The sequence below is a fragment of the Leopardus geoffroyi genome, chromosome B3 (assembly GCF_018350155.1).
Source record: "Leopardus geoffroyi isolate Oge1 chromosome B3, O.geoffroyi_Oge1_pat1.0, whole genome shotgun sequence".
Classification (NCBI taxonomy): Eukaryota; Metazoa; Chordata; class Mammalia; order Carnivora; family Felidae; genus Leopardus; species Leopardus geoffroyi.
In genome coordinates, this window is record NC_059337.1 from 93,565,011 (window position 1) to 93,584,146 (window position 19,136).

General features: G+C 35.6%; 1 protein-coding gene across 6 annotated transcripts in view; it reads left to right on the forward strand.

Annotated features, from left to right (window-relative positions):
• Positions 1 to 19,136, forward strand: part of TOGARAM1 (TOG array regulator of axonemal microtubules 1) — a 75,436-nt gene that overhangs the window by 3,950 nt on the left and 52,350 nt on the right. For 3 of the 6 annotated variants that reach the window (XM_045450855.1, XM_045450856.1, XM_045450860.1), the window contains exons 2-4: positions 11,413 to 11,569; positions 13,481 to 13,615; positions 17,554 to 17,847. In XM_045450855.1, the coding sequence (XP_045306811.1) occupies positions 11,413 to 11,569; positions 13,481 to 13,615; positions 17,554 to 17,847 (586 nt within the window). The remainder of the gene's footprint in view (positions 1 to 11,412; positions 11,570 to 13,480; positions 13,616 to 17,553; positions 17,848 to 19,136) is intronic. The other 3 variants (XM_045450857.1, XM_045450858.1, XM_045450859.1) reach the window with 1 other exon arrangement.

The following is a 19,136-nucleotide window of genomic DNA, read 5'->3' on the forward strand; positions in this document are numbered from 1 at the left end:
CTTTGACGTGACTCCTTAGTCATTGAACACATTCTTAATCATACAAGATTCCCAGGCTTACTTTGTACCATTCTTGTGTCAGACCTGGAATCAACCATTTTTTCAAACTGCTTTTTTAGTTAAGAGCAGAATTTTAAAACCAAAGTCTAGGTATAAATGTATTCATCACTATTGTTTACTATTGTGGATTGGTCATTTCAGTGGACAGAACCAGGCAGTACCTTTGTGTGTGTGTGTGTGTGTGTGTGTGTGTGTGTGTGTGTAGTGTGTATCATATTGATAACCTCCAGTTCAAATCCAGCACTACAGCGTTTTTCCTTATCTTCCTTTAGTCCATATCTTCCTTTTCCCACAGTAAAACCCTGGTTCCCAGTGTCAGTCATATTTATTCATATACTGTATTCTATGATATACAAAATATAATTACTACACCAATAACATGACAACTAACTACCTACTAAAGTTCAAGATTTCTACACTTGATCTTAGCCAAAAGTCCGAGAAGCGATAAAAGTTCAAGATTTCTTTGCAGTTCTTTTTCTGCTTAGAATTATCCCACAGAGTTTTGTTTTCAAACTTTTCTTAAATTGTTTTCTGAGTTATTATGATTTAAACGGTGTGATAAAAGATGAGTAGAAGTTTGCTTAAGTGTGGACGGGTTCTGATGAATTCCAGATGGGAGGAATATATGTTGAAACACTGAGTTATGAAGGACTTAGCAAATTAATAAGAAATGGTGAGTTTCTGTACTGCTGAAACTGTTTGGTGGGAGGTAGCAGAAGATACTAGAAATACAATCAGAAGCAAAAATACAGAGATCATTATTACAAATAAGGAGTTTGTATTTTTGCAGTAGAACTCAAGTGGATGGAGGTAAACTAAATATTCTTTCCTTCCTTCTAGCTCCAAATTATTATTTTTTTTTTTTAAGTTTATTTATTTTTGGGACAGAGAGAGACAGAGCATGAACGGGGGAGGGGCAGAGAGAGAGGGAGACACAGAATCGGAAACAGGCTCCAGGCTCTGAGCCATCAGCCCAGAGCCCGACGCGGGGCTCGAACTCACGGACCGCGAGATCGTGACCTGGCTGAAGTCGGACGCTTAACCGACTGCGCCACCCAGGCGCCCCGCTCCAAATTATTTTTAACAATAATTTTCAGATTCACATAATCTAGTTATATGGTTGTTCTTGTGCACTATAAACATTACCTGACAATGAATGGGTTTCTTTAAGCATTGATCTTAATCCTGCTTGTTCTGTGTCAAAACTAAAATGTTAATGTATCAAGAAGATTCTGGGGGCATCTGGGTGGCTTAGTTGGTTGAGCATCTGACTTCCACTCAGGTCATGATCTTGTGGTTCATGAGGTCAAGCCCCACATCGGGCTTGCTGCTGTCAGCGCAGATCCCACTTCGGATCCTCTGTCCCCCCCTCTCTGTCCCTTCTCCATTTGCCCTCCCCCAAAATAAATAAATATTTTTTTAAAAAGAAGATGATTCTGGTGCTGGCCAAAGCACCAAGAATCTGAAAATAAGTGCATTTTTTAAATTCCAGTGTAGATATATATTGCTTTTAAAAGATGGAACTTGGGGCACCTGGGTGGCTCAGTTGCTTAAACATCCAACTCTTGATTTCGGCTCAGGTCGTGATCTTGTGGTTCATGGTATTGAGCCCCACATGGGGCTCTGTGCGGAGAAGCATGGAGCCTGCTTGGGATTCTGTCTCTCCCTCTCTCTGCCCCTCCCCTGCGTGCTCACGTGTTCTCTCTCTCTCTCTCTCTCTCTCTCTCTTTCACTCTAGCTCTCACTCTCACCCTCCCCTGCACACCTGCAGGCACACTCTCTAAATAAATAAATAAATAAATAAATAAATAAATAAATATTTAAAAATAAATTAAAATGAAAGAACATATCCCAGAAATTAAGTTATACTTTCTTGCTCATAAATGGTTTGTAGAAGAACTACATTGGAATTTATCTTGAGGACAGGTATGAAATAGTTAAATATTTTTAGGTGAGCAGTTTTTGAAGTATGTATGTATTTTAATTAATAAACATTATTTTTTAGAGCAGCTTTAGGTTCATAGCAAATTGAAGAGAAAGTATAGAGATTTGTTATCTCCTCTGCCCTCACACATGCACTGTCTCCTGCACTAGCACCACAGTGGTATGTTTATTGCAGTTGATGTAAATTGACATATTATCACCAAAAGTCTGTAGTTTTACATTAGGATTTGCTCTTGCTGTTGTATATTCTGTGGGCTTGGACAAATCTATGTCTAGTATCTACCATTATAGTATCATTGATATAGTTTCACTGCCCTGAAAATCCTCTGTGCTCTGCCTCTTCATCACTCCTTCCCTCCTTTTTCCAGCAACCACTGATTACTGTTTCCATAGTTTTGCCTTTTCTAGAACGTCGTGGCCCCTGATCTGTTAAGTGTTGGCTCTTGCCCAAGTTCTGCTTTAACATTTCCAGTCTGCTGTTAATTGATTATTTCTGTCTTGTCCACATATAGCGTTGGTTAATTACATTAAACAGCCAAGCTTCCAGAAAAACTCGTGAATGTTTATGTACTTCTGTAGCTCATTTTAAAAGTAGACTCATTTGCTTAGATGATTTTTGTAATGTACTGTTAGAAAATACATTTACAAGAGGGAAGCAGGGCTACATTGGAAACTCTTGAATGTCAGACCAAAGAGTTTAGCTTGTGAGCGCGCACAAGTTGGGGAGAAGCAGGGAAAGAGAGGAGAGAGAATCCTGAGCAGTCTACACACTATCAGCACAGAGCCTACACAGGGCTCACAAATTGTGAGATCGTGACCTGAACCGAAATCAAGAGTTGGATGCTCAACCGACTGTGTTACCGAGGCGCCCCTCCTTTCTTTTTTTTTAAGCAATGCTTTAGGAAAATTCATCATAACAACAGAAATGCGTAGGTTGTACTTTTTGTTTCTTTTGTTTCTTTTGTTTCTTTCTTTCTTTCTTTCTTTCTTTCTTTCTTTCTTTCTTTCTTTCTAGAGCTAGAGACTACAGACTTAGGAGATTAATTAGACTTATGAATTAGACTGCTTGTGTGAGGTGTTGAGATCTGTAAGGATTAGCAGGGTATCAGGATTAGACTAGAAAGAAAATAATGGATGTAAGAGATGTTTCAAAACATTTAGTGACCAAGTGTTAGAGTAGAGGGGGACAGAGAGAGAGAGAGAGAGAGAGAGAACTAAGATTTACATGAGGTGACCAATGCATAAAATCCATGAATACATATAAGAAGGTCCCAAACAAGGAAATTAATTAGGTAGAAAATGAATTTTAGGTGGAACAAGATAGAATATTCTAGTTGAGTTTGAAAAATACTATCCAGAGACAAAGAAAGAACCAGGGATGTAAATCTTGGAAGTCATATACTGAGAAGTATTTGCTGAGACTGAGAGTGGGTAGACTCTCCAGTGAAGGGTATATAGATCAAGAGCAGCATGCTTAGGACTCAGTCTTGGCATACAGCCCCAATTAGGGAAGAGATATATGAGACAGAACCAAATAAGGCAAAGAAAGAGGTGCCTAACAGTTGGAAGAGAACCAAGAAAAAACAAAGTTTTAGAAGTGAAGCAGAAAGTTTGAGAAAATACATCTGTACCACTAAATGCAGGAGAGATTAAGGAGAAGGAAGACTGAAACATGACTTGTTCTTACATATTCAGCCTGCTACTTGTAAAATAATTTTTAATAACTTTATCTTCCTGAATTTCCTCTTAATTTTTCTGATTATAAAAAAATTAATGTGTACTTATAGAAAATTTGGAAAATATAAAAAAGCACAAAGAAGTAAATTAGATTTTTCTAGTAGTAATCCCACTTCTGAGAGAGGTATACACTGAATGTTCTATTGCCTGATTCTTTTTTCAGGCATGAAAATGAACGTCCCCTTTTTAGTTATTCACTTACTTTACCATGAACATTTTTTTCTTTAATATCGAAAAATCTGTAGAAGGATCTTTAGTGACTATTTAATATTAGATCATATAATATCACGGTCTAACTGCTCTCTTACTTTTTGAATATTTAAACTTTTAAATTCTGTTATTGTTTCCACCATTTAGTTGATTATTTTTGTGCCCTAACACATCAAATCACAGACAACCATGTTCCTGTGGTATTTTAACTTTGCATCTCTTTTTATGTTTCTTATGAGTGTTTTAATGGGTTAATGGGGTCAGTGATCAGGCCTCACTAGCTGACTACCATATTAGCTATATTTTTCCTAACAGATTTCTATACAGTGTGGTAAGAGACATAGTAGTCAGTAAACTAGAATGAAAAATAAAGAGCATACTTGCTTCATGTGTATGCAGTTACTAGCTCTGTAGCTTTTTCAGGGTGGAAGATTTGATTATAGGAAGGTCGTTGGGACATGGAAAAGAGTGGTTTTAGAAGAATGTCATAGAGACTGAATTTAAAAGTTTATGAAGTGAGTTGATAAGGAATACAGGCAGTAAGCATTTCTTCAACATCTTTTTGATCATCCACTATGTGTGAAGCCAAGTGCAAGCTTATAATCTACTCTTTAAAGCACCGCCTAGCATTTTTTTTCTATCATTGTTTAGCACATGTGAGCCATGTTCTCTTTCTCAATGATGGTAAGCACTGGGGTGATAGGGACTGTTTCTTTTGGTTTTTGTTTTTGCAATAGTACTAACCATAGTGCTGTGTCCGCAATTAGTATCAATAAATATCTGTTAAGTGAGAAGACATTTAAGGGTTTGGCAGTGAAAGAAAAGACCACGCAGGATATAGCAGGACGAGTTATTACTGTGTTTTATTTTAAAATAGGAGACGCTTGACTTGAGAGAGGCAGAAAAAGGAGCCAATTATGAATTCAACATACCTATTCTGTGCCTTGTACTGTGGTAGATGTTAGATATGAAAAATACTTACGATTTGTAAGCATATTTGAGAAAGAGAGGCAAGGAATTAATGGGTCCTAAATAAGGACTGAATGAGTCAAGAACACAGGTTTATATAGGGAGCTTAGCTGTGGAACAGAGGAGGAAGTCTTTTCCTCTGGAAATGAAAGAAAAAAGGAGGGTGACTAAGGATACAGAAAAATTTCAAGATAGCAAGAAGGGTGCATTTTGTTTTTAGTCAAAAAAAAGGAAGATGTGATTCTAGAACAGTGTTTATTAAACTTTAATGTGCATGTGGATTGACTCAGGATCTTGTTAAAATACAGAATCTGATTCAGTTTGTCTGGGATGGGATCTGAGACTACATGTCTAATAAGCTCCTAGGTGTTGCTGATGCTCTGGTTTGTGAACCACATTTTGAGAGCAGCTCTAATAATATTAAGCTTCCATATTCTGGTAAACTAAGAGGTAAGCTGAAAATGGAAAATTATGGGTCCAGGATCTGAAGAATATGGGAAAGGTTTAGAATACTTAATATGACAAATTTGAAGGTAAAACTTATTAACCTGCAGTAATGTATTTGTTGTGAATTCATTCTAATGAGGCTTTTCTTGGATGTTCAGTTGTTTCTAATAAGTAGTTTTTGATTTTCTTTTTAAAATATGATTGGAGTATCTGAAGGAGAAAAACTCTTAGTTTAAGCATGTCAAAACCATGAACAATCCTGAAAGCATATCTGATGTCAGTATAGATGTTAGTTTCCAAGAAGTACTCACTGATTTTCTTTTTTCTTTTTAAATTTTTTAAAAATAATCTCTGTGTCCACCCTTGGGTCTGAACTCATGACCCCAAAATCGAGAGTCACATGCTCTACCTACTGAGCCACTCCGGAGCCCCTGATTTTTTTTTTTTCTTTTAGATTTTATTGAAGGTTTAAAGAATTTGAAAAACTTTTAGTTTTAATGCTTGTCAAAATCCTGAACAGCACCAAAGCATATCTATTCTCAGTGTGGACGATCTATTTAAAAACTTAAAAATAATTTTAAAATAAATTTTAAAAAATAAACCTTAAAAACTTATTAAATAAGGTAATGTATGTTTATATGTTTTTTTCACCTTAAAAAAAGCTGTAACAGTGCCCTTGATAAATGGACAGCATGTATCCATTGCCTTGTATACATTTTTTTTTACAGTTTATTTATTTATTTTTCAGAGAGGGAGAGCAGAGGAGGGGCAGAGAGAGAGGATCTCAGGCAGGCTCCACACTATCAGAGTGGAGCTCAATGTGGGGCTTGAACTGAAAAACCGTGAGATCATGACCTGAGCCAAAACCAAGAGTCTGATGCTTAACTGACGAAGCCACCCAGACACCCCTTCTTGTGTACATATTTTTATCTCTCTGTAATTTTTTTACCCAGAGCCATGTCAGCTGTATATATTAAATACAACCTTTCACAAAGAAACCAGCTGTATTTCCTCATAGATGCAGAAAAAAAAAAAGTCATATAACCAAGAATTATCTTTCATTCTCTCTAAGAGTACACATTTCATATCCTTTTATGGTGATTTAAGTGGCAATAATAAACATGTATTTAATGTCATCCAAAGGTATTTATAGATCTTTTAATCTGTTTATTTGATGGTTATTCTATAGTGTATAAGAGAAAAGGGTAAATTAAAAACATATTTGATGATCAGTGATTTGAGTTTTTATCTTAATTAGAAATTCTAAAGATTTTTCATTAATTCAATTTTATATTAGTCTAAAATAACATTAAGGGTTTGAAAACTACAACACAAGGTAATATATTAATCATTGTAGGATTTATGGCATTATAGGAGTTGATCCCTTTTAATAAAGATATTATGTATTATAAAATTTAATTGAAATCATGATTTTACAATTTTATATTTTGAGAAGTGAAGCCAGTGGAGGACATTTGAGAAATTTTAGTTAGTTAGGCTTTTCCTGAGAAGATAGGTTCAAGTTTGCACAAACAATTATATCATATTAATATTATTTTACATGGTGATAAAATCTGGGCAAAGACAGATAGCTGATTTTAAGTGAGTTTTATTTGTCCAAGGATTTTATATGAACTTTTCCTGTATAATTAATTATATACCAGATATTAAAACTTTAAAGTTTAAGAACATTTTTTTTCTTGGTTAACCAAGGACATTAATTAAACTCACAGCTAGTCTTTGTTTTCCCTTGAATGTACATCTTGTGGCAAGACCATTGTTTTCCTTACACAGTACATTCAAATTATAAAAAGTAAAGAAATCTCAGAAGTCTCTGGGTTTTTTTCATTTAATGTGAAATAAGCACTCACCCTTTTAATAATGATTTTAGTATGCTAACTGAAATAAGATCTTGTTTCAGTTTATTTTATTCTGATAGATTAATACAGTCTATACATAGACATGATATACCAATCTGTTTGCTCAAAAAATATTTTGTATTCATAAAATGGAAAAATTTTACCCTCCAAGAACTTAGAGAATGTAATTATGATAAAGCAGCAAAAAAACCCAAAAACACTTAATCACCATTAGATTCATCATTGCTGAGTATGTTGGTTTTAAATATATTACCACAAATTCTTTGAGATTCTTTCCTTGAAGAGTTACAATGCAGTTCCCTTCTACTTGTATGTGTCTGACTTAATGACTTACTTCTAACAAATAAAGTAGAGATCATGGTGTGTGACTTCAGAAACTAGGTCATAAAAAGGCACTGCAGCGTCCATCTGGGTTGTGTTTTCCTTGAATCTCTTGCTTTGGAGGAAGCCAGCTGCCGTATCATGAGCAGTCCTCTGGAGAGACCCAGATGGCAAGGAACTGAAGCTTCCTGCTAGTAGCCATGGAGTGAAGTTCAGTGATCCTCCAGTCTCAGTTAGGACTTCAGTTGACAGCAGCCTAGCCGATATCTTGATTGCAGCCTCAAGAGATTAGAACCATCCAGTTAAGCCACTTGTAAATTTGTGATCCACAGAAAGAAAGATAATGAATGTTCATGGTTTTAAGGTACTATAGTTTGGGATAATGCATTATATGGCCAAAGATAACTAATAGACTAAGAATTGTGATTTGCAGGAATTTGGAGAGATATTATATTTCTAATGTCCGTATCTTGTACAATAAAGTCATTGAGTTTTCTTAGCTTTTAAAAAAGCTAAACTTACTTGAAGTTTAGAAAATATTAAATATTGTTTTGTTTGGCTTTTGGAAACCATCATTTTTCTGAGTGTCTAATTTATAATTAAGTTTCTTTACTGTCCTTTCTTTTGCTTCAGAATTCCAAATTAATATTAACTTGCAGTTACTCAATTATTTAGAGAAACTGAAGAAAGCTGACCATTGAACGTTAAGATCTTGTTTCCTTTCATCTTTGGTATAGGAATTTGATTTTTGTAGACATTGACAGGTATTTGCCCCATTATAAGTAAACATGAAGAAACCTTAAGCTTTGGATGGGGAAAGAAAGCTCTCGCTATTAGAGTAACGGAGCTTATATCAGCACATTTAAAAACAAACATAAACAGAACATACCAATAAGGAAATGAGATTGCAGATTCCCAGTTAGCTGCCATCTGCCCAGGATACTGTCATCTGGCAGAAATCACATAATAGGTCATAAAACCAAAACCCATTTCCTCCACTGCTGCCATCTGTGTGGAAACTATTGTCCATGTGTTCAGTTATAGTCAGAACCAGAAAGAGGCTTTATGAGCAGTGTATGCTCAGATGTATGTATGCATGTATGTATGTAATCTCTATACACAATGTGGGGCTCCAAGTGACAACCCAAGATTAAGAGTTGCATGCTCTACCGACTGAGGCAGCCAGGCACACCTCCAAAAATTGTTTTAAAAAGATCCTTTTATTAAAAAATTATACAAGGAATTGGGGCACCTGGATGGCTCAGTCAGTAGAGCATGCAGCTCTTGATCTTGGAGTTATGAGCTCAAGCCCCACATTGGGGAGTAGAGTTTACTTGAAAACACACACACACACACACACACACACACACACACACACACGGAATCAAATGAAAAGTTAACAGTAGCAAGATTAAAATAATAAGACTCTAAATCTCAAATTGTTGTTAACATCAAGTGTGAAGCTTACATTTTATAATACTTTGACTTTCTGTAACTCTAAGGAATTAAGGAATTAAATGAATTACATTTCAGATATTAACTTCAAAGACTGAAAACAGTCCATGTTTCTAAGAGTCCTAAGGTACTCTCAACAGACTGCTTCACATTTTATAAAATTAGTTTTCAACTCTTTCAAAATATATCTGTACTTTTTTCTCTTTCACCCTAACTTCCTTTTCTCTTTAAAATTATTTTTCAGTTTGTTTATTTCTTTTTGAGAGAGAGAGAGCAAGTGGGGGAGGGGCAGAGAGAGAGGGAGAGAGAGACTCTCAAGCAGGCACCGCACTGTCAGCACAGAGCCCAGTGCAGGGCTGGAATCCACAAACTATGAGATCATGACCTGAGCAGAAACCAAGAGTCGGATGCCTAACCGACTGAGCCACACAGGTGTCCTACTTCCTTTTTTCTTTAATTCATTATTTAGTCCCATGAAAGTTTATCCGTGAAAATCATCTGTCAACTTTTAAGAGAGACCCAAAAGGGTCTCATTGGTGTGTCCTATAGTCTACCTTCAGATATGTGCATATTTTTTCCATAGCAAAATTTATTAATCTCTGACTGACTTCTGCATTCTTAAATTCCACAGTCACACACATTCTCCATCACTACCACCGCCCCCAGTATTCCCATTCCCATCCTCACCACCACCACTAGTTGTTGTATGTATCTGGCATGTACAGTAATGTTCTGTTCTCTAAGCAGAAATTAATCACAGAGTAAATCTAATATGTATTCCATACTGTAGGATTATTTCTGGATTTCTCACTATTTTAATGGACTTAGTATGTTCTTTTAATCAATCTAATCAGGAGTTGACCACAGTTTGTTTCATTTTTATTACACTTAATACAAACTACTATATAATCAGTCATAGAAATTGTAATATACTTTGAGAAAGTAAGATCGGGTCTTTTTCATTTGGGGCATTGTTTATTTTTCACTGATATTTTCTTGGTTAATTTTTGAAAGTGTTAACTTGTTTTTCACAAATTTGATGAGGAATAACGTTATCTGAGGATCTGGTAGTTCATAATTAAGTAACTAAGAAGTTTTCAAATAGACATCTTTAATTTTATTGTTTCTCATTATTGTTTGATACTTGGCAAAGTTTGCAAAGAAGCATATTGAGAAGGCTGATTGTTTACCACATGTCTAGATTTGATTGTGTCTGTAAGCTCCAAATAAATATATAGATAGTACAATTTTTGTTCACTTTTTTTTTAGTTTTAAAGTTTATTTATTTATTTAATGTAATCTCTACATGAAATGTGGGGCTCAAACTCACAACCCCAAGATCAAGAGTTGCGTGATCTCTGACTGAGTCAGCCAGGCATATTCACTCAATTTTTTTAATGCTGTAGCCACATTGAATGTGAAATGATCTAGAACAATTGAGCTCATTATTGGTAAAGAAGTCTTGAACACTTAAATAATGTTCTCATTTAGTTCTTTAGCTATGATTAGTTCTTTTACTTCAGAATTCTATTCTGGCACTTTTGTACCTTAAGGATCAAAAGAGACATGTGAAAAAAAACTTGGAAACTATGAAGTACTAGACTTGTATAAAGTATCACGTACTTAGTTTTAATTAAAAGTTCCCTCCTGAGGTAACCATGATATAGGTTACCATGTGTATATTTTTATTTGATATTACTATCAGTATTCTATAGTAAGTAAGACTAGTAGAGCGGGGTGCTTGCTGGTTCAGTGACCTTCAGTTACCATTTACTATTTAATGCTCAAGAATATCATAGTGTGATAGTCTACACTGCTGAATGAGAAATGTGCTTTGCTCTACTCAACTTGTTTTTTAGATGTGTGTCCCTTTACATTCTTTCCTTCCTAGCTGCCAGATGTGTACTTAAGGAAGTAAGGTACAGGGGAGTCTGAGTGGCTCAGTCGGTTAAGGTCTGATTCTTGGTTTCAGTTCAGGTCATAATCTCATCGTTTGTGTGTTTAAGTCCCACATTGGGCTGTGTGCTAACAGCGTGGAGCCTGCTTGGGATTCTCTGTCTCCCTCTTTCTCTGTCCCTTCCTCACTCATGCTGTCTTTCAGAAATAAATAAACATTTAAAACAAATGTTTATTTTAACATTTGTACAGGAAAGAGATGGGATAAAGTAATAAGGAGGCAAAATTAGCATTTCTATCATGGAATGAAAAATACTGTTGGTGTACCTACCATACTATATGTGGATGTTTATTTGTTTCATTGTATATTTGATAAATTTAATATTTTTCTTTTAGTCTGAATTTCATAATTGGGTCTAAGTTATTCTTTCATATTTATTACCAAGTAGATGTAACACAAATTTGTTAATTTATTATCCTCTTCTCATAGTTTTCAGCATATGATTTCATCCCATCTCCAAAATTAAAGCCCTCTCAAGGAATGCCAGTCAATGATGATTTATGTTTTAGCAGAAAAAGAGTGTCAAGAAACTTATTTCAGAATAGTCGGGATTATAACCCAGATTCTCTTCCTGTGTGTGCTGCTGGTAAGTAAAAGGTTCAGGTATTAGACATGTTGAAACTAAGTTAAAGGTTTCTCTAAACTTAATAATTCATTCAAGAGCTCAAAGAATTTATAATCTAGTAGACAATTCAGATTCAATAAATATTTGTTATAGATCTGATAAGAATGGACACTTTGACATAATTGTATATATATGTATACTGCATATATACTATATATATATGCAGTAAAATTCCATAATATTTTTACACAAAAATGATTGTTATAATGATTGTGTAGTTTAATGTTTATTTAATAGAGAAAAAGAAATGCAAGAATATATCCAGTTATGCTCATACCATTACTTGGATTTTTATAAGGCTCATGCTTTCTGTACCATTGAGAGCTCTTATCTAGTCACACAGATTTAAAATAACTAGAAAATAAGACAACATATAACCTGATGCTAGACTGAGTGATATAAATTGTAAGTACTATTTAGGGATTTAAGAAAGGAAAATGTGATAGGTGTTGGAGTGGTTTAGGAGAGCTCCAGGAAAAGTTGGACTTGAGCTGGACCTTAAAGAAGGGAAAGGTTTGTGATTGATTGACACTGAGGCAAGAGAAACTGTTACAGATAGGGAGAAAGTACAATCAAAGCATGGAGATAAGAATTAACTTAGAAGATGTCTGGTACATGAAGGATAAAGGGGCTTAAAATATAGGGAGATAATTTTAAAAATCCCATACATAGAACTGTAAGGGATCCTTTGCTCAGGGATAACCTTATCTAGCCACGGTAGAGGGAAAGAGATCTTAGAAATAATCTTGGAAACCATGTGAATGCTGTGTTAGATGTTAGGAAAGAAAGTAGAATTCTGCGGTACAACTTTTTGTGCAATGTGTACTACAAATACTGGGAAGAAGAAAAGCCAGCACAAGAAACAACAGGTGTTGGCGGGGACAGGGAGAAAGGGGAACCCTCTTACACTGTTGGTGGGGATGCAAACTGGTACAGGCACCCTGGAAAACAGTATGGAGGTTCCTCAAAAAGTTAAAAATAGAACTACCCTATGAGCCAGCAATTGCACTATGAGGTATTTACCCAAAGTACAAAAACACTGATTTGAAGGGATACATGCACCCCAATGTTTATAGCAGCATTATCAACAGTAGCCAAATTATGGAAAAAGCCCAAATGTCCATCAACTGATGAATGGGTAAAGAAGATACGGTATATACACACAATGAAATATTATTCAACCATCAAAAAGAATGAAATTTTGTCATTTGCAATGACATGGATGGAGCTGGAGTGTATTATGCTAAGCAAATTGAGTCAGTCAGAGAAAGACAAATACCATTATTATTTCACTCATATGTAAAATTTAAGAAACAAAACAGAGGAACATGGGGGAAAAAATAAGAGAGGCAAATCAGGAAACAGAATCTTAACTATAGAGAACAAATTGAAGGTTACCAGTGGGGAGGGGGGTGGGGAGATGTGAATTAAGGAGGGCATTTGTTGGTATGAGCTCTGGCTATTGTATGTACGTGATGAGTCACTACATTCTACTCCTGAAACTAATAGTACACTGCATGTTAACTAACTGGAATTTAAATAAAAACTTGAGGGAAAAAAAAGGAAAGTCAGGTCTGGGGAAACGTTCCATAGTGAGAGGAGGGAACATGTAGGAAGAAACTGTTTTTGTGTGTAGTTTTCAATATACCTTTCTTTGTACTTTTCCACTCTCTCTTCTGTTCTTTAACCCCTGATACCAATCAGATATACCAACAGCAAAAACTTTCCCTTTCTTCCTGCCTGGCTTACTGTACATTTACCCCTGTATTTATTCCCACACAAATGAAATCAGTATTTCTGAAATTAGATGTATTCATGAAGTAAAGTAAACATTTACTTTTATGTTTTTCTCTTCCTTCCTTCCTTCCAAAGGCAGTACTGGGACTCATCAGACAAATGTTTCTGGGAAATGTGGACAACTTGGATTTTCACAGATATGTGGGAAAACTGGCAGTGTGGACTCTGACTTACAGTACCTGGGGACAACTAATAGTCATCAAGATAAAGGTTTAAATTCCAACTTAATTTGGATGTAAATGATTTATAAATTTTAAGGGAGGTTTCCAAATCTAGCTTATATATTATTTTGTGTAATTATATTCACTACAGGAAAGAAAAACATGTTATATTTTTAATAAAAATCTTAGGGGCGCCTGGGTGGCGCAGTCGGTTAAGCGTCCGACTTCAGCCAGGTCACGATCTCGCGGTCCGTGAGTTCGAGCCCCGCGTCGGGCTCTGGGCTGATGGCTCAGAGCCTGGAGCCTGTTTCCGATTCTGTGTCTCCCTCTCTCTCTCTGCCCCTCCCCCGTTCATGCTCTGTCTCTCTCTGTCCCAAAAATAAATAAACGTTGAAAAAAAAAATTAAAAAAAAAAAATAATAAATAAATAAATAAAAATAAAAAAAAAAAATAAAAATCTTAATAACATTTTTTCATAGTTGTAACCCTAAAATGTTAGTTTTAATAATCTTCGTACATATATATGACTGATGAAAATTAGAGAGTTTAGAAATTCATGGTGGAGATGAGCATTTTAATACCAAGTAATTAAAAATGTTTTTCATTAAGAAGTACTGTGTTAGCAGAAGACCATTATTTTCCATAGCAGTTTTAACTTTTAAGTACCCTTTTAGGTATCCTGTATTTTTAATTTTATCACAGATAGAAGGAAGAAAACCACATAAATATATCAACAGATGCAGTTAAAATTCAACATCAGTTGGTATGATTACCAAGTATAACAAACTACAAATAACTTTTTTAACCTGATTAACTATGTCTGCTAATGCCTATAGCAACTATATTTAGTAGTAAAATATTAGAATAAGACAAAAATGCTCACTGTTACCATTGCTATTGAACATTGAATTACTAATCCCTGTAGTGTTTATTGAGAAGCAGGCACTGTTCTAGAATCTAAAGATCAAAATCTAGTAGAAGAGGAAATAATAAAAGAATGATAAGAATAGAAGTGACCGCTATGAAGAAAAATAAGGCAGGGTAAGAAGACAGAATGTGATAGGGAAAGTTTCTGTGAAGTAAAAATGTTCAGCAGAAAACTGAATGCAGTGAAGGAGGGAGTTACGTGGATATCTGGAGAAAGAGCATTCCAGGAAGAGAGAACAATCAAAGTATAAATGCTGTGGAGGCACCTGAGTGACTCAGTTGGTTGAGTGGCCCATTCTTGGTTTTGGCTCAGGCCATGATCTCTTGGTTTTTGAGTTTAAGTCCTGTGTTGGGCTCTGTGCTGACATCGCAGAGCCTGCTTGAGATTCTTCTCTCGCCCTCTCTCTCTGCCCTTCCCCTGCTCACGCTCTCTCTCTCTCTCTCTTAAAATAAATAAGTAAATTAAAAAAAAAAAGTACAAGTGCTCTGAAGCAGGCTTATTGGAGAAATATCCAGGTCAATGAAATGAGTGAGGGGGAGAGTAATTTTAGGCAATGACATGGGGCCTTGCTGGACATAGTAAGAATTTGGGATTTTATTCTGAATGGGATAGGAAATCACAGTAGGTTTTTGAGGAGAAAAAAAGGGGGGCATGATTTGACAGTCTTTAAAAGGATCAGAGCTACTATGTAGAGAATAGGTTTGGTAGCAATAGGGGTAAGGTACAAAGCAAACCAGTTGGGATATGGAAGTTGTAAAGGTGAGAGATGATATGGTTTGTATTAGAAAGGAAGCAATGAAAGTGATGAGAAGTAGTTGGATTCTGATATACAAGGTGGCTGTGAAGTTTGGAAACATGGGTAATTTTATTTTAAAATGTATGCTAATGTAATATGAATAAGCCATTTATTCTGTATTCACCAAAGTTTTCAGAATCAGTAATCACCATGTGTTGTTAATGTAGAGCCAAAAAGAATTACTAATGGATTAGATGTGAAGTTTGTGAGAGGAGAGGAGTCAAGGATGAGCCCAGTGTTGTTGGTCTAAACAACTTAAAGAATAGAGCTGCCATTTACCTAAAAGCAGAAGATTAGGAAAAGAATAGATTTGACTGAGAAATCAAAAGCTTTGTTTTGAACATGTTAAGTTTGGGACATCTGTCTCTTAAAGAAGATGTTGAGTGACATTTTGATATTAAGTCTGGAAGCAAAGGAAAATCCATGCTAAAAACTTGGGAGTCATTGTACTTCCCGTGTAGGGAGAGTGTAGCTCAAAATTAAAAGTATGAAATTTGTAAAAAATAGAATAAAATAAAATTTGTAGAGGAATAAAGAAAAATTGTCATTACTCTCCGGTAAAATGTGGTACAATGTGGTAATTAAGAACACTGGGAAGCCACAGTGCCTGGGTCTGTATCCCAGCTTTATGATTTCCTAGTGTGTGATGTTTAGCAATTTACTTATCCTACTTTACTTTTTTTCTTTTAATCTATAAGATTAGTACCTACCCCCACAGGGTGTTATGAAGAGTAAATTAGTTAATACACATGAAAAGTTTAGAATACCACTTGACATAGTAAAGTGCTCAATAAGCATTAGTTCTCATTGTTGCCATCTTTATCATTGTTAATATTAATAGTTTATATAGAAAATCTAAAAGGATATACAGAAAACTCTTAAAATATTAGGCAGTTTAGCAAGGTTGCCAGATATAAACCAGAATATAAAGATCAATAAAGTTCTTAGATACAAGCAACTTTCAGAAAATATAATTTTTAAGAAAGAAATTAACAGTATGAACAAAATCTGTAAATGTGTGGAAGTCTAACAAGATTTATATACCTTTTATTATGAAAGCTAAAATACATTTCTGAAACACATAAAAGAAGACCTAAATAAATTAAGGCTATCCCACATTTTTAAATAGGCTGAATATCAGGAAAATGGCAGTTATTCTTAGATCTGTAAATTCAGTGTCATTCCAATCAAAAATCCGACCAGGGTTCTTACATAGAACCTGACAGGCTGATTCTGAAATAAATATGAAATAATGGAGGGTCAAGAATGGCCAAGATAATTCTAAGGAAGATAAAAAATGAGACATCCATCCTATTGGATAGCACTATGATAAATAAAACATTGTAATACTAGTGCAGGGATAGGCAAAATAGACTAATTGAACCAATAAGAAGCACGTAAGTGTGTATGTGTATACATACATATATACATATAGATATGCACACACACACACACACACACACACACACACACACACATAGGAGCTTTATAGATGAAAGGAAAAGAAAGGACAGTTTATTTATTTTAATATGAAATTTATTGTTAAATTGATTTCCATACAACACCCAGTGCTCGTCCCAACAGGTGTCATCCTCAATGCCCATCACCCACTTTCTCCTCCCTCCTACCCCCCATCAACCCTCAGTTTATTCTCAGTTTTTAAGAGTCTCTTAGGGTTTGGCTCCCTCCCTCTCTTTTTTTTTTTCCTTCCCCTCCCTCATGGTCTTCTGTTGAGTTTCTCAGGATCCACATAAGAGTGAAAACATATGGTATCTGTCTTTCTCTGTGTGACTTATTTCACTTAGCATAACACTCTCCAGTTCCATCCACGTTGCTACAAAAGGCCATATTTCATTCAAGAAAGGACAGTTTAAAACATGGCACTAGGGGAGCCTGGGTGGCTCAGTCAGCTAAACGGCCGACTTTGGCTCAGGTGATGATCTCACAGTTCCTGGGTTCAAGCCCCACATCGGGCTCTCTGCTGTCAGTGCAGAGCCTGCTTTGGATCCTTGGTCTCCCTCTCTCTCTGCCCCTCCCCACTCTTTCTCTTGTTCTCTTTCAAAAATAAACATGAAGACCTGGCACTGGGAAAATTGTACTATCTATATAGAAGAAAGTTAAATTAGATCTTTACCTCACATTGCACAAAAAAGTAAATAAAATAAATGCCAGATGGGATAAAAACTTGAATGTGAAAAGCAAAAAACTTCAAAATCTTAGATGTGTATACATAAATAATATATTTTCTTTTGTTTTATTACAGCGTATGCTAGCCTAAATTTTGCCCCTAAGACACAACAGACATTTGGTACCCAAACAGAACGTACTTCGTCATACTCTGGTCTAAATCCAAGTCCAGGAGGCTTCATCCTTCCATCCTATCCTGTCTCATCACCTCGAACTAGTCCAAAGCACACATCTCTTACTGTATCTCCAAAGAAGTCTCAGGATAATTGCATTAATTTCTCTAATTCCTGGCCTCTTAAAAGCTTTGAGGGACTACCAAAGCCAAGTCCACAGAAAAAGCTTGTCAGCCAAAAATCGTCTGACCCTCCAGGTATAAATGACGGTAAAAATTAATACTTTGTTCAAATTTTCATGTGTTTTTGAATTATTACTTTGGAGTTAGGGTTGTTTAATCTTTAAAAGCTGGTAAACTGCATTTATGTTAAATAGTTCAAACCTGTAATATAAAATTGAATTGAGGGGTGCCTGGGTGGCTCAGTCAGTTAAGTGTCTGCCTTCGGCTTATGTCATGATCTCACAGTTCATGAGTTTGAGCCCGGCATTGGGCTCTGTGCTGACAGCTCGAAGCCTGGAGCCTGCTTGGGATTCTGTATCCCCCTCTCTCTGCCCTTCCCCTGCCTACACTCTCTGTCTCTCTCTCAAAAATAAATAAACATTAAAAAAAATTTTTTTAATTGAATTGAGGGGCATCTGGGTGGCTCATTTGGTTAAGCATCCAACTCTTGATTTCGGCTCAGGTCATGATCTCGTAGTTTGTGGGCTCAAGCCCTGTGTCAGGCTGTGCTGCTGACTTCGTGGAGCCTACTTGGGATTCTCTCTCTCCCTCTTTGCCCCTCCCCCTTGCATGCATGTGTGCTCTCTCTCCCTCTTCTCCCTCTCTCTCAAGATAAATAAACATTAAAAAAAATAAAATTCAATTGACATTGTCATTTCTTAGTTTTCTACTTCAGAATCCTTTTTCAAAACTATGCAACTAATAATGCTTTGTAATGAGCATGAACAGCCTAAGAGCCCAGTAACAAATTTTCACTTTAGAAATAAAAAATGCCATTCATATAATTACTATAATTATTGTTTAGTATCCATTTATTCTACATTTTTTGAATGCTTAGTATATGTTAAAATTATTTTAAGTTTTCTAGTATTTGTTATAAATTAAAATATCCTTAACAATAGCCCTCTCCAAAATAATGACATTGGCATATAAATTTATTCAAGACAGATCCAATTTCAAAATAAGTCTAGTAAAGGCGACCCCTATATCCCACATACTTTCTTCCTTCCAATCTCTGCAGTAAGATGTTCCAGTTCATAACTGATTGCGGTGCCTGGCTGACTCAGTCAGTACAGCATGTGACTCTTGATCTTGGAGTTGTAAGTTCAAGCCCCACGTTGGGTGTAGAGATTACCTAAAAACAAAATCTTACAAACAAACAACAAAAAAAGATGTTCTACCTTTAAACTACCCCACAACACTGATGTTCTAGTTTATAACATGACCACGGGCAATTTATCGCATGGTCAGTCAATTTTATCACTTATTCTTAGCACTGAACCTTCATTTTCTCCATTAATTTCTTTCTATGTTTGTCTTTCCTC